The 15793-nt window shown below is 37.8% G+C and overlaps 1 protein-coding gene across 1 annotated transcript in view; it reads left to right on the top strand.

Annotated features, from left to right (window-relative positions):
- The window catches only part of GGH (gamma-glutamyl hydrolase), a 15713-nt gene extending 490 nt beyond the window's left edge, over positions 1 to 15223 (top strand). Inside the window, exons 2-10 of the mRNA XM_026841467.1 lie at positions 3 to 42; positions 563 to 677; positions 1959 to 2009; positions 5092 to 5176; positions 8386 to 8524; positions 9378 to 9484; positions 9588 to 9678; positions 10984 to 11121; positions 13202 to 15223. Coding sequence (XP_026697268.1) covers positions 3 to 42; positions 563 to 677; positions 1959 to 2009; positions 5092 to 5176; positions 8386 to 8524; positions 9378 to 9484; positions 9588 to 9678; positions 10984 to 11121; positions 13202 to 13323 — 888 coding nt within the window. The 3' untranslated portion in view covers positions 13324 to 15223. The remainder of the gene's footprint in view (positions 1 to 2; positions 43 to 562; positions 678 to 1958; positions 2010 to 5091; positions 5177 to 8385; positions 8525 to 9377; positions 9485 to 9587; positions 9679 to 10983; positions 11122 to 13201) is intronic.
- Positions 15224 to 15793: the final 570 nt, after the last annotated feature.

Genomic DNA, 15793 nt, shown 5'->3' with positions numbered 1-15793 from the left:
AGCGCGGCCGCCCGGCGGAGGGCAACGAGAGACCCATCATTGGTAAGGGGCGGCGGGGCGGTGACCCGCAGCTGCCGGCGGCCGCTCCCCGGGAATTCCCGGCCGGCCCAGGGTAAGGCGGCGGTAGCGGGAGCCTCGCAGGCTGCCTCCGCCGGCCTGGGGGCGAGGGGGTGGAACGGCTCCTGCAGCAGACCTGAAACCCTGCCGGCTTCTGCGTGGAGTCAAAGGTCTCCCGGAGCCTGGGTTTGGTTAAAGCTTTTATAAATAGTGTTACGCTACACGTACCTTGTTTAAAACTCTTGAAATTACGGTATTTAAGAGAAGTTGTAGTACTAAACAGTTAAAGCAGGGAAGCTGAGTCTTAGTCAGATAATGTTTGTTTATTTGGTACCTCATAACCAGGCATCGTAATTGATGCCCAATTGTCTCAGTGTTTGTAATTCTTTCAGGCAGTAAATGTAACACTGTAACCTGGCATACAGGAAATTGGAGTTTAATTTCTCTTCCAGTGTGCAGTGTTTGCTATTTGTGTAGTGCTAATTCTCTTTCTTGGACTCTGCAGGGATCTTGTCACAGGAATGTCACTTCGAGAAGTTCCACAGATTTGGAAGTTCTTACATTGCAGCTTCATATGTGAAGTTTTTGGAGTCTGCTGGTGCCCGGGTTGTGCCAATAAGGTAGATTTTTTTATATCCTTAAAAGTGGATAATAATTGTTTAATGTAAGCGTATCATCTTAGAGGCACAGAAGGCAGTTGTGCTGCTTTTCAGAGTGTTTAGAGCTCCTCAGAGACTATTTGAAGATGCCACAATTTGCAGGGTGTTTTAGAAATCAGGATAAAAGACTGGAACATGTAATTTTTAATATTTCTTCTTATGATAATAAGTTTTCTTTGAAAAAGACTGGGTTTTAACCTGTAAAATTATCCTCCATAGTGTGCGTCCATGGGTTTTGAAGTTAACTATATTGTCTGATGTGTAGTGCCCCACAAACAGATATCTAGATATGTATATATGTATATACGTACTATCTTTTGTCACATTCTGTCGTGCTGGAATTCAATAGAGGAAGGCTGTCGGAACTCCTTTAAGAAACCAAAGTCCAGTTCTGTTCAAACTATGGGTCGCTAACTCCATGTGGTGGTGTATTTTGGTTGCTGCGTAAAAAGTAGCAGAGTAATTAACAGAACTGGCAGTACTTCATAGCCAACAGTTAGCTATAAAATAGCAAATGCACTAAAATCAGATGTTGAAGTGGTAATTGTCAGAAGTTAAAAATTATACTAATGCAGCTCCAGAAAATCACAATGGGATGTATCTAATCCACACAGTCCAATAAGAGCACTAGTTAAGTGCCTGAATTAGAAGCCAGTGCTCCTCGTGTAGCTGGTGGAGCTTTCAGAATGGTTTCTGACCAGAAGCTTCATTGATGAATTCAGGCTTCTGATTCTGGCAACTAAGTTAGATGCAGGAAAGCTGGACACTTCCAGTATATCCAGTGTATCAGTTCTGCATGAGCGTAGCTGTCATACTGGCTTGCTGATGTTTTGCTGATGCTGAGGTCTTTCTCATCTTTCCGCCTCTCAGCTATATCTTTGTTAAAGAATGGGTGTGACCCACTGTTTGCAGCTCTGCCCTTCTTGGAGTCAATTGGAAACCGGAGTTGCCGGTCTGCAGGAGATAACCATGTCGTTCATGTAAATGTGAAATTTAACAAGTGTCTGCAAAGGGGTCTCAGAGTACCTAATCCTCAACTGTACCTGACAGGGTCCTGTTTTCAGTCTTGTGGATTGAGCTGTTTCAAGTGAAACGTTTCATTTGATTAGGATCTATTTTATTTTATTTAAAGCATGCTTTCTACTTACTTTCCATTCTCATGTTTCTGTTCAGTAACAATGTTTTTGTGGTTAAATATGTATATTTCATATGTGTTCTGTAACTACTTTCTTGGTGTTTCAGATTAAATCTTACAGATGAAGAATATGATAAAATATTCCACTTTATTAATGGGTAAGTTTTGAGCACTGACTTTCTGTTGAAAGACTTGATAGTTCTGGTTTTGAGCTCTTCTGTATTCCCAAGAACACTGTCATTCTCTCTTGAGATTTAGTGCTGAGCACTGCAGGCATATAAACATGTTCTGAGGCAGAGAGCGCACTAATTTGTCCCGTTCCGGTCTTCTGCCTTTCCTTTCTTGAGGAGCACACATCAGATAATCTGCAACAGTGCCAAGGCTCATCTTGGCATTCTCCTGTGCTTGTCTGCAGGCAGACAGAAGTGGCATTACAGTGGTTAACAGTTTTACAAGTGAAGTAGCCCACTTCCTCTTTGTTATTTTTTCCTCTTCCTTATTTGAGTAATCATCTTCATTTTGATATTTAATAGCACTTGCTGGGTGTTTCATCCCTGTGCCTCCCCTTCCTTCTCTTTTCCAGTCTTCTCTATATCTGCTTTATCATAAAAGTTTCTGATTTCCAGTCTCTTCTACCCTTTTCTCTTTGGGTACTTTATCTCTTGCTGCTTGAGTGGCCCTTCTTGCCTGTTGTGATTCTGTGGCTTAAGTCTTTGTTAGATAAATATTCTAACTTCTCAGTTGACGTATGGCAACTGTCCACCCATGTGTTCCTCCTGCACCTTAAATGTGGGATAATGTGATCTAATTTAACACATTTTAATCGTGGACTATGCAAAGTCAAAACTATGTTTCCCGGGTGCTAAAAGTGCAGTTTCAAAGAGTTAAATCAGCTGATGCTGCACTTCAGACTTGACTGTGAGCCCATAGCATGTGATTGGGATACTTGTAGTCATGAGATGAGCATCTTAAACTATGAATATTTCTGTTAAGCTTATGCCTATACTAGAATGTTAATCAACATGTGGAGTTTCAGACCTGTGGCTGTCTGGGGAGAGCATCATCCTCTTACGCTTCACAGCGTGCCCTGTCCACTAAGACATATGTCTTACAGTCTTTGTGGTACAAAGCAAGAATAAGACAGTGACACTTTCCTCTGTGGCTTCTCATGTTGGAGACAAAATGACTCATCCCTTTCTCGTGGCTGCCAGCCTCTCTTTGGTTGCCAAAAGGACTATCACCTGTGGGGTCTCCCATTCTTTCTATCTCACCACCTGCCTCTATACAGGAGAGGGTGTTGGACAAGTAGATCCAGTTCCCTTATCCTTTCGTCTTTGCAGTGACTGGCAGTTGGGTTTGTGCTATGTAGGTGGGTAAGGATGATCTATCTGTATTTCTTGTCCTCCACTGTCAGCTGATGGCTTCCACAATATAGCTGTGTGTAAATAACAAATAAGATCTCTGGAGGGAAGGACTTCCCATTCTGTGGAAACTTAGACTAAGAAAGAGATACATTGATCTTTCATACTGTAATTGCTTAGCTCCAGATTCTTTGTAGTTGGAAATTGTTATTAAATGCAACCTTATGAAAATCCTGAAGTTTACTATAGTAGAGACAGAATTTTATGAATATAGCCATGTACTCCTGAGATAGCCTTTGAAATTCCAGTGAACATCATCAGCTCTAACCAGTTAGAGATACTGGAATGCAGGTAGCTGCATTTCAATCTGCTTATGACAATGCCAAGCCATTATCATTGCTACTTAATAGGTTACTTCCTTTTTGCATTAGCAGAAAGGACAATTGTTTTTCCTAGTTAGTATTGGCCAGTTTTGGGGTTGAACAAAAGGAACAGTTGAAATGAATTTTCTACCACTTCCAGGTGATAGAAAACCTTTTTTTTTTTTTTTTAACTAGATTCCTGTAGGAATCTATAATCTGGCCTGTTTTGAAAATTACTTCAGCTGTATTCATTTTATATATTGGCACTGGAGAGTAATCTGATTTATGTTTTTGTGAATACTGCTCTACTTTTCTACCAAATACTTGGTGCCTTTTGCATGATCCTGTGCATCTTTCACCCTAAAGTAAGCCTGGTCACAAGGGTTTAAATGCACACTTGCTCTCCAAGTGCTTGGCATCATTTGAGATGCTAGTTGTTTCTAGGTGCTTGTTTGTATCTCACTGATACAGGTTGCCATTTCCAGAGCACAGAAATGTATAGGAAATCCTTCAGCTGTTTTAGTAGAAGGTCAGGAACTGATGGATGTGGCTCAAGTAAATGTAGTTGAGGTTCTGATGCAGTGGCTTAGGGAGCACTTACACATTCAGTTCTGGCAGTTCTGTGGGTACTGTTTCAGTTACAACCAGAAGAGACTTCCTTTATTTCATCTTAACTGTCTCTGATGGTACTTGATTCCTTTCCATGTCATTACATGTACATGTGAAATCTGTACTGTACTTTTTTTTTTATGATGTTTGGGTTTGGGGAGAATTGCCATTGCTTGTGTGTGTGTGTGTGTGTGTGTGTGTGTGTGTTGGAAAAAGTTCATGCACTATTTCTTTGAAATAGTCTCTGAGATTGCTTTGTCTTTTTTGGCTGCATTAGATCCTGTGTGACCAAGGATTATGGCCAAGTGTACTTTTTTTCCTTTTAATAGGAACTATTTGATGCAGTAAGGGCTCTCTGCCAGGGCGATAATTCTTCTTTTCTGAAGTTGAACACAATGAAGTAAGATTGGGGCCAGGATTTGAAAGTAGTAGGGAGAGACAGCTAAGAGTCAGGACAGGATTTGATGCAGTCGTGGCATGTAACCCTTTTGTATGCCAGCTGAAATCTGTATGTTTTGTGTATTTTCTGTTTCCTCTTCCTTATCTTGCACTAGGCTCTATCACTACTTGTACTTCAGGATGTGGTTCTCTTAAGGACTCAGACACCTGAACTCAGCTGGCTGTGTGTGCGCTAGCTGTCTAAACTCCCATGGAGTGCCAGTCAGGATAGTCAGTGGAGCCCACACTAGTGGGTGTCCGCTCTGGAACATATTCTGAAGTCTCCATTGACTTTTCTGACTAGATCCCTGCTGTCTGTAATGGAAGCTTAGATGCCTATCTGTAAACATCTGAAATGTAGGTGGCTTAACCTAGACCTTAAAACAACTATCAGACCTTTTTCTGTGTTTATTGTCCAGGTTTTAATTTGATCACTGTTGCTAATCAAATTCTTGGATGTTGCCTTTCAGGGTACTTTTTCCAGGAGGTGGTGTGGATCTTAAGACTTCAGAATATTCCAGGGTTGCTAAGATATTTTACCACAAGGCATTAGAGGTAATTACTAAGGAACAGTCTGTTCTTGTTACTGTCACTGTTCAGAGATCAAAATGACAGAGGCTCATATTTTCATAGTTATGTATTGGCATCCAGTGTGTTAACTGTAAGCCTGATAAGAAGTAGTACATTGCTGACTTCATAATAAAAAATATCATTTAATAGCTTAAGATTCAGGCTTCTGATGCCCTTTTCCTGTTACATGTTGTGTCATGGTCTTAAACTCCCAAGTTCTTCAGGTGAGAACAATATCACTTATTGCACCTGAGGCTTTATGGCTGCATGGAACTTGCAATAAAGTAACAACAATGCCTTCCAAAAGCACAGAACATCCATTGGCATTAAATATTGAACAATGATATACATAAATGTCATAATCTGTAGAAGTCTTAAGACTGAAGTGTAGACTTGGAAGGAATTCTAGAGAGACTCTCAAATAAAGCAATTAACAGTAATATAACAATAAGGCCTCCCTTCACATGTATGTTACAGCTAGTGAAACACCTTTACTCTTGCTTATCTATAAATAGATTAATTAAATCTTTGAAGATGCAGATGAGGGATCTGCATTAGCATATTACACCATTTTGCCTGTTTCTTTGCATTGGTAACTAAATATAGCAGAATTTTAAAGTAAACACTCGCTTAATGTATAACACAAAAAAAGGTGGGAAGAGCTTTTGACAGGTTATATTTTTAATATCTATATGACTATTAGCTTTATTAAGAAAAGATTGAATTTTTGGGAAAGCTGTTTCAAAGAGCATCAGGAAGGCTCTGGATCCTTATTGGAGGTTTCGTTCTCTTGGAGCATGAGAGGTTTTTTCAGGTAGTAATCGACACATTTTGAAGTAAAATTTGCATTGTGGAAAGGCATGGAGAATCACTGAGCTTTATATGCAATCCTTGTGATTTAATAAGAATCTGCTGTATTCAAATTGAATAAAAATTTAAATTTTCTTCCTTTTTTCATCTTTACTGGCTTTATTTTACTCTCAGCTAATGGTGATTAAAATTGTCACAGAAATCACACTTTGGAAAACTTTGCCCAATTCTAGAGACAGTTAGGAGTAGTGCTTAAACTGTTACCATGGTACGAGCATTCACTGGCAGTGAGGAATTTCTCTTCTACCCTTGCTGCCGACTTTTCAACTGCAGGCAAGGAAAGCGACGGCGATGGCGTTCACAGGACCAGTCAGCTGCTGCAGTTCAGTAATTGATTTTCCGACTGTTCAGATCGCATGGCACCAATGTTCTTATTTTGGCTGTCTTTATTTGTAGTGATCGTTAGTCTGTTGCCTTAAACCTGAATCTTGTAAATACTATCTCGCTTCTATGTGAGACAGTCTCATTTGTCTCTTTGACACTTCTCATACTGTGTGAAGTGCAGCCTGTCTCTTGGTATTCAGTACTGGGACAAGGGTTTCTTGTGGTTTGCAGTGCTATTACGAAATTCAGTTGATATTTCACAATGATTAACTGAATTGCATAGGTCATAATTTTATGTTTGGAGAGGCAGGTTTTATTAGATGGTATGTGTGCCACAGGTGAGTGAAAGGCAGAAAATAATTTTCAGTTCATCATAGGTAACCCTTACTAAGAAGTTGGGGATTTTTTCTGTGCTATTTGTGATGGGTTTGTGTTTTGATTTTCATCTTTCAAGACCTAATTATCGCTATAAAATATTGGTAGTTTTGCTAATGCAAGGTAAGATACAGTAGTCAAGAGGGTATTAGGAGGTACAGGATTGAATTTTGTTTTGTTTTGGTTTTTTTTTTTAATGTACGAGACCTCTTTTTCTCCATTTTTAAATGTTCACAGTGAGCAATTACTTGGTCTGGCTCTGCTGTAATATGAATAGAGGGTGTGAATTGCTAATCCCCATCCAAGTCAATAGAATTTTACTAACTAGGCAAAAACCTAAATGAAATACTGTTTTCCAGCTTTTAAATTAGTCTTTAAAATGTATGTCTTGGGTGGTTTATGTCTTGGGTGTTTTTTAATATATACTTAGCAGCCTCCAGGCTAAAGTTTATTAAAAATAAAAGGGGGAGGGGGAGCACAAAATGCTTAAGGTTCAGTTGTAATTGTTCTTAAACTGTAGCTATTTTTTACCGTAAGTGATTTTATTCCTCACTTACATGTAAGAACAGCCAGTGGAGTCCTGTTTCTAGCCAGACATGATAGGTGGTTGTGAAGACTCTGTGGTACTATTAGTCTTCTTTCTGTGCATCTTCCATGTTTTTCTCCAAGAAGTAGTAGTTATATGGGGTTTTATTACCATACTGTCAGTAATGCAGTAGGATAACATCTTTATTCTAAGCCTGTAATTCCAGGTTTCTCAAAAATGGCTTTTGAGCCAGCAACTCTTTGGGAGGAGGGGTGTGGTGTGGTATGGGTAGTTTAAAAATGTTTAGAAACAAGTTAGAAAGGCTACTCAGATTTCACAAAAACAGGAGTTCTGAGACATCCCAGTCTCTTAACAGGCACTTACTCTCAGGAATAAATCATACAAATTTATTCTACATGTATGCACTGTGCTTAGGTAAGTGACAGGAAGCTATCTGTGTTCTCTTTTTGCTTTCCTTTCTCCCTTTTGCTTTCTTTTCTTTTTGCATTTACCTGCCAATTTTTATTCTTTTGAAAATGATTTTCACTTTTCTGGGTTGCTTCAACTCACAATTTATCGTTCTGGAACACAGGTCCAAACTTGCTAGTTAAACAAGCATATAAGCATGTCACTTAGGACCGTAGCCATGTTAGTAATAGGATTTATGTTTTCTTAATACAGATGGGTGGGCACAGGCATACGGACATTGTGAAGAGCCCTTGCTATGTGATCATAATGCACCTCAAAATGGTGACAGTCTGGTTTGTGTCCCTTTTGAATAGAAATGTTGCTATTTTGTGATTTCTGTTTAGACTGCCCTCAACATTACGTATTTGTAGAACAGACCAATCAAATTAATATCAACATTAGGGTCAGTTTACTGCTTCGATGGACATGTGTACATCCCCTAGCCTTCATATTTTAGGAGAATAACTAAGCGAGTCTGGTTATTTCAACTGCAGTTGAATAGCTACATTTCCTCTGTTAGCAACTGGTACTACTGTAGTAGTTAAAGCAGAAGATAAGGAAGTTTTCATCAGACTTCTTTCTGTAAATCTTCAGTACTTTTTTCTTAATGTTGTTGCTTTTCATTTTGAAGGCTAACGATAAAGGAGATTATTTCCCAGTATGGGGAACATGTCTTGGACATGAAGAGCTTACATATCTCACAAGTGGCGAAGTTTTACTTGTTAATACCAAGACAGATGGTTTTGCACTCCCTCTGAACTTTACCTCAGGTGAGAAATTCATTACATCTCGTGTCTGAGTTGCTGAAAGGTGGTGTGTTTTGTTTGTGATGAATATGCAGGGGTGAATGTTTGGGACGTCTTGTTAAAACCTTTCTTATTAGAGATGCCACAACTGTTTTATAATGTCAGTGCAATTTTATCACATCTAAAGCAGAGATGTGACCACAAGCCATTTGAAACCAACAGCAGTCAGCAAAAACCACAGTTGTGGCTCTTTGAGTCATTTGATAATTTAGACCTACAAAAATGTGGCTTTAGGTCACTTTCTGTTACCAAGTTGACCAAAATTTACAGGTCCGAAACCTGTCAGACTTGGAGAGCAGATGATTTTAAATTGTTCTAATTGCATCTTTTCTAATGATGAATATTAACACTTATACAATATTGAAGTAAGAGAGATCCCTTCAGATAGAGCTGTGCCACTCAGCAGCACTGGTAAAATGTGGCCTCTATTGATATTTCATCCTTTAATTTGTGAATATTCCATCTGCGGACCATGTATTCCGTCATATGTGCTCATTGTGAATGGAAAGGTCACTGAAATGAGTAGTAATGAATGATGTTTTAGTGACAACTTAGGTAGCAAAGTTGGGTATTTTCTGGGTCAAGACCGGATGACTGGTAACAGCATATTGGAAACCTGTTGTTATTTCACTGATTTTTCGTTGCAACATATTCTATATCACAAAGTCATACTAAAGAAAACATAATATCACAGTCATACTAAAGAAAAAACGTTTAATGCATTATTTTATTAAATTTGTTTACTGTTCATTATTAGTCCATCTGTTAGCAGCTTGGGTAATGGACAATATCCTTTTTTCATTTTTCTTTGTAATAGCTGCAAAAGACAGTAGATTATTCAAGAACTTCCCTGATGATGTATTACGTGCCTTTGCTACTGAGCCATTGACATCAAACTTTCATGTTTGGAGCCTCTCCATGGAGGTATTTGATAATTTTATTTCCTGAACACAAATACGTTTGCTCTGTTAAAATGAGAATTAAGTGAGCAAATAACACATCTTTTTTTCCTCCTTTCTTATCACAGAATTTCACAAAGAATGAAAAGCTTCGTAATTTCTATAATGTTCTGACTACTAACACTGATGATGAAGTGGAGTTTATATCTACCATGGAAGGTAGGGAAATGAATTTCCTTTGTAAACTGTGACTGTAACAAACTAGTTCTTTAGAGGTGGTGTGGTATTGATGTTTATTCATGCTGCAAGCTTGCTGTTAGAATAGCAGAGTGAGCATCAGCCCTGTCAGTGCTCTGGCTGTGAGGAACATACTCTGCAGGAATATTTTTTTTTTCTTTTGAGTACCTACCTATGAGCCTAATTACTTACTTCTCTCACTCGCTGTTCCCCTTCCAGATAATGATGTTACATTTTTAGCAGTGGAATAGTCAAGTGCTGTGACATGAAGTGTACAGCACTTATCCTGTAGTAGTTTAATCTCTCCACAGTACAACGTGCCAATGCTGCACCTTGCTTTCTGTCTGTCTGCTTGTGCTTGCATTCCGGTGATGCTCTGTATCTGTCTGCTATACGGGAAGAACAATTCAGGTTACTGTGGCAATAGCAACATCCCTTACTATTTTAGCAGCAATACTGGCAATTGCCCTTCTACAAAGCCTTTTGCATTACTTGTATTGCATATGTTTTGCGCCAGGTTTGCTCGGTTCATGAAGCAAGTTAGTTCTTTAGGGAGCGGTTTAGCTTGATCAGTGCACTACTAGCAGCTCTACAGTAAAGCCCAGCTGTCCGCCCATGGGATTCTTCTGTATGGAATACTGGCTGTCCTCCAGAAGAGAAGAATAACAGTTTGATTAGAAAAACTGATCAGGCTAATGACCCGCATCTCTCATGCATACAAGCTGTTTATCACAGAGCAGTCATCAGCTGCTTCGCTGCTATTCTCTGTAAGAGAGTTAACGACTGGCTCCCCACTGCGTATATCAGGCCTGGGACAGAGTAGATGGGAGCTGCCCTTGGATTGACTGGGCCTTCGAGGAGATCCTAAAACTTGGATCTGTCCCATGGAACTGACAGGGATGTCCTCTGTGGCTGTGAATATTTTATGTTGAGTGATGCTGGCAGTAGTTAGGAAGTTTTGAGACCGATACACCTGTAACATTATTTTTGTGTGTGTGTGTGTGTATATATATATATATATATGTATATATATATAAAAATTCTGAAATAATTTTAAAAAGTGATATACATAAATCTTCTTGCATGGAATGAGACCCTTCTTTTTAAATATCCATTTTTTTCCTTCAGTTCTACTGTGGCTTTAACAGAGTTTCAGCTTGCTGTTTAAGCTTTCTTGAAACTGTTGATAAGTGAGGTATTTTTGTAGCTTATCCTTTAAGTTTCTTTTGCAGTAAGACTATGCACATAAGCAAGATCTATACCTTAAGAATTATGTGTTTGTTGCAGCATACAAATATCCCATTTATGGTGTCCAGTGGCATCCAGAGAAAAATCCTTTTGAGTGGAAAAATTCACCAGGCATTCCACACTCCCCATCAGCTGTAAGAGCAGCATATTATATAGCTGACTTCTTTGTTAATGAAGGTAAAAATTTTGTTATCTATAATGTTGTTTTTTAGAGTGGAGCATTAGTGAAAATCTTTGAAGATGACAGACCTCTTTTTCAGCTGTCAAAGTTCAGTACCTCTTACTGCTTTCTGTGGAGATTGCTCTGCAAGTTTTATAGACTTATAAAAAACCCAAGGGATACTAGAAATAGAATGTCTTAGTAAAGTGACATCAAAAAGCCAGGCATTCCATAAACTCTTTTCAGTAGACTGGCTCAAAAGCATTGTTGTGCTGTGACTTTCTATTTTACCATTTCAAATGATCACTGTAACATTTTAGCCTCCCTTGTACAAAGACAATGAAATGAAAAAATTAGTCCATTCATAATTCCAAAGATTTCTTGAGTTCCAAACTGTTAGAATCATTCAATGTATTCTCAGTTTTGCTTGCAAAATGTATGGACCAAGACTATAAATACTGCTTGGGCAGTATACAGTTGTATCAGAGGGGTGCAATACGGTGCCCAACAGTTGTATACTACGCACAGCCCAAGAATTTTTCGAATTTTACACGGCTTCTGATTTGTTTGTTTATACCCTAAGAAGTTGGAACTAAATAACGTGTAAAATTTTGATAATTTATGACACTTCTGGTCTCTTTGCTGAAAATGAGCAGAACACACATACAGGAGTATTTGAAAGGATCAAACTTAATTTAATTTATTTGTTTATTTATACTTACTGAGCCATTCTGCTGAAATATAATTTTTATGAAATTGTCTTACCTGATCAATAGGAACTATGAAGAACATAATCAGTAACCTAATTGAGTTTGGTCTGTAGATTTGATCTCAAATCAAAAGAGTCACCTAATTGGATAAAGCAGACAGTGATTTAAAGAAATGCAGTTTGTGCTGACCTGCTTAGTGAGAGTGTAGAAATAAAGTTGTGCTTCAAACAAGTTCAAGGGTCTTTTCTTGCATAATGTCGTCCTACTCCCCTTTGTGAAAAGGTAGCAACATAACGTAAAATTCCTTGTTGCTATCCGTAAACTTCCTGTATTTTCAGAATTTTGATAGGGTACTTATGGGAGACTAAGACAAAAATAAGGGGGAAAATAGGAGAAAGTATAGCATGAGTCTGTTTTTAATTTTGTAGTCTAATACTAGAATGCATCATGTTTTCTAGTTTTGTTTGCTGTGTTCTCCATTATCTGTCTGCACACTGTATTACAGTCAGAAGTAATCTTGCTCAGGCTATTATCCAAGTAAATGTGGCTAAATAAGTGCCAGTTCTGTTTATAAGTCCTGTTGAGACACAGTGCATTCAAGTTCTTCTATATATGTATACAAATTTAATAAGCCTGTACATAGTACCACACAGATGTTTCACTAGCTTTTGGATCTGTTGACCTTCAATTCTAGTAGAGCAAACTTGTGTCAACCAGCTCTGTGTTTCCCCCACCATCTCATATGCCAAATCACGAGTTATTCTTCATTACCTCCCTGATCTGTGTACACCTGCTCCTACTGAGTACTTTCTGTCATAATGTTGCAATGAGTAATTGATGTTTCCAGCTAGTGTAAGGCAGAATGTCTTCCTTAACTTTGAAAATAAACCATTAAGTAAATGATGTAAACTGTTTTCATCTGGCAAAAATATACTCCTCTATGATCACTTAGTAACTAAACCATTCTACTGAAATACCATTTTCATATCCATCAGTTGGTAATTTTAATTTGCATAGAACTGCCAGCATGATAACCCAGACAGGGATTCAGACCAGCACAGTCCATGCTAACACTGCAACTTTCAGTAGGCTAATACTCTGATGCATTTCTTTCACTACTTACTTACAAGCACTGGTATAACTGGTATCTCTGGTAGATGCTTTCAGTACCTCACAGATAAATATTTTTGTACAGTCTTTAATTAAATTTCTTCCTCCTCAGTAATAAAATATGCTGTAACCAGCTTTCTGAAGATGTATTTCACAGTTCTACACATACTGTAATTCCATTTGCTGTTATGCTACATAGAATAACTTACTTTGGCAAGAAAGATACTGTCAAAGAGGATAACAATAAAGTGTTCTGTACTTTTACAATGTTTTACAGCCCGGAAGAGCCTGCACCATTTCCCCAGTGAAGATGAGGAAGCAAAAGAATTGATTTATAATTATACTCCAATTTATACAGGAACATTTTCTTCATTTCAGCAAATATATTTTTTTGATTGAGTATCATGTCAAAGTGCAGTGTTGCTATTTATAAGGGAATTATTTGCCAGCATTGCATAATTAAGCTGATATAGTGCACCGCATGTGACAGAAGGCCAGATCAGTTCCCTTTCTTTACAATGATTTATCCTGTGTTTCTTCTGCACTGTTGGACCATTAATACAAAAATTTATGTTCAATAACATAATAATTGTCTTGGATGACACTTTAAGGCAAGCTATAAAAAAATTAATTTTTCTTTCAGGGAGGTCTTGATTATGCTTATAAACTTGGAAGTAATCATGTTTACTACAAGGAAAAACACTGTATTCTTATTTTTTTAACATATGAGATTTATTGTTGTAAAATGAAGACTGTGGTAGGACTAAAGGCTTAGGTATATTGCTTCATAAAATCCTATCCTTTTCAAATGGTTTAACAAATTTTAGGTTTGTCATAAATATGTGTATATAATCAAGTTGTTGACAGGGATTATTTTGTCATTTGAAAAATTGACCAAAATAGTAAGGAGGCATGGTAGCAAAGAGACATTTTTGCCTAAAAAGCACGTTATATCCCATTTGTGAAACTGTTTCTCTTGTACATTCAGCACTGTTTGGAGTGCTTATACCTTGTGAGGTTTACATAATATGAGGAAGCAGTGTAAACTAGGCATTTCAAATACCAGGTAAAGTAAGTAAGTTTGGAGGGCATAGTTAAGTGCTGATTCTACTTTCTGTTTCTAAAATTTAGTTTTATATATCCTCCAAGAATTTGTTTGAGAGTAACTGGATGTTTCCATGTATCTGCTGACTCCATTTCTTTGTATTTAAAAGAATGTAAATCTAATTTTTTCTTTGCATAGTCTGACTTCTCCGGTAGCTACTGGGTAGAATTCTCACTTTGAGTCAAAATGTAGTTTGCCATTAACATAGCAAAGATAGTAGTTTCTTTCTGTCTTGTTGGATAGTTTAATGCAGCTAGAATTCAAGCAGCAGATTAATGTATATGAGAAACCTATTGATGTTGACGTAATGTGATCGTAGCAGTTGCATTCAATACACTGCAATACCTTTTCTTTTTTTCTTGCTTCACTGTGCACCTCGTTAAAACTTTGTTCAGTGTGTTTGTGTGGTGTCTGAAAAGGAACTAAGATGAGACAATCAGATATAACTCTATTGCACAGCTTCCAAACTCTGTTAACATTAATAGGGATTTGGAGTTCATGAAAAATTCAGGTTTATACCTCAGCTCTGTTTTGTAGTACTTTATACTCAAGTACCATATCTGAATAAAGCTAGTATGTTTCTCAGGTTTTTCAAGCAAAAGACTAACTTGTTCTTTATCATGAAACAACTGTGTAAGAGAATGTGAAATAGATTAGTTAAAAAACTGTAAGGAAACATTATCTGTGACAGAAAGACACTACCAGGCAATTACAAGTTTAAACATGATATAGCAGATTATCCTTATATTTGTCAGATCAGCCAAATTCAGTAAATGGAACTTGTTTTTAATATAGGCGACTTTATTATATTAACTATATTAGCTTGACTTCTGAGTAGAACCAAGTGTAAAAAAGAGGATTATACTTTACAGTTGCATATAAATGTAGCAGCTAAGATACTTACAAACCAAGTCCAGTGTTCTTTCTACAAATTTCTAAAAATTTTCCTATCTAAAAAATAAGGCAGGATTTAGCCTTAAAAACAGGGATCAATCTTGCAAGTGAAATGTCTACTAACTGCAATCGTAATTTGTTCCTAAGTGTGTAACTATAAGGAATATTTTGTGTAATATGAAAAATCAGTGTATTTATTATGAATTTGTATGTGTCTTTCCTTTATATCCTTTATCTTGTAAAGCCTTATTTGATGGAATTAATGATTTTTCTATGATACATGAAATAAACTTTTATTCAAGCAGATGTGTATTTTTGTTCTCATTTTAGATACCATAAATAAAGCATTAACAGTATTAATCTTTTTATTTCCATCTGTGACAGTCACAAATCATGAGGCTGCCTGTAACCTGTGTTCACTTGTTATGGTCATGTCAGCAAGTCAGGGTAAGTGAGATCCATGGCCCAGCACAGACATACCTACAGCACAGCTCAAGCAAGGACCTATGCTCAGGGCCTTGGCTTAAACATGCTTAAATGTGGCTGCTGAGCCAAGGGGCAGAAGCTTTCAGCAGGGCTGCCCACAGCTCTTTCTCATGCAGCCTTTTTGCACCAGGCTCATCCCAGGTCAGAGTGTTAGAGCTCGCTTGCCAAATCCTTACAACAGTGGGAAGGGGTTGCAAAACCGGTGGGTGTTCTCAGGACTCTGAGAGCTTTAAGCAAAGCAACTGCTGTCTGCAGTGTTCAGTGAAATGACAACTTCTGTGTTCATTATACTACCTGACATCTTCCGTCAGGTTCTTCAGACAGAAGCAAACTACAGGAACCCAGAATTGGCTTGCACTCACCCAATAGAGGGTTTAAAAATTC

This window comes from Athene cunicularia (assembly GCF_003259725.1).
Source record: "Athene cunicularia isolate RWA chromosome 2 unlocalized genomic scaffold, athCun1 chr2_part1, whole genome shotgun sequence".
Lineage (NCBI taxonomy): Eukaryota > Metazoa > Chordata > Aves > Strigiformes > Strigidae > Athene > Athene cunicularia.
The sequence above is the reverse complement of the archived record's forward strand: the minus strand, read 5'-3'. Positions and strand labels throughout refer to the sequence as shown.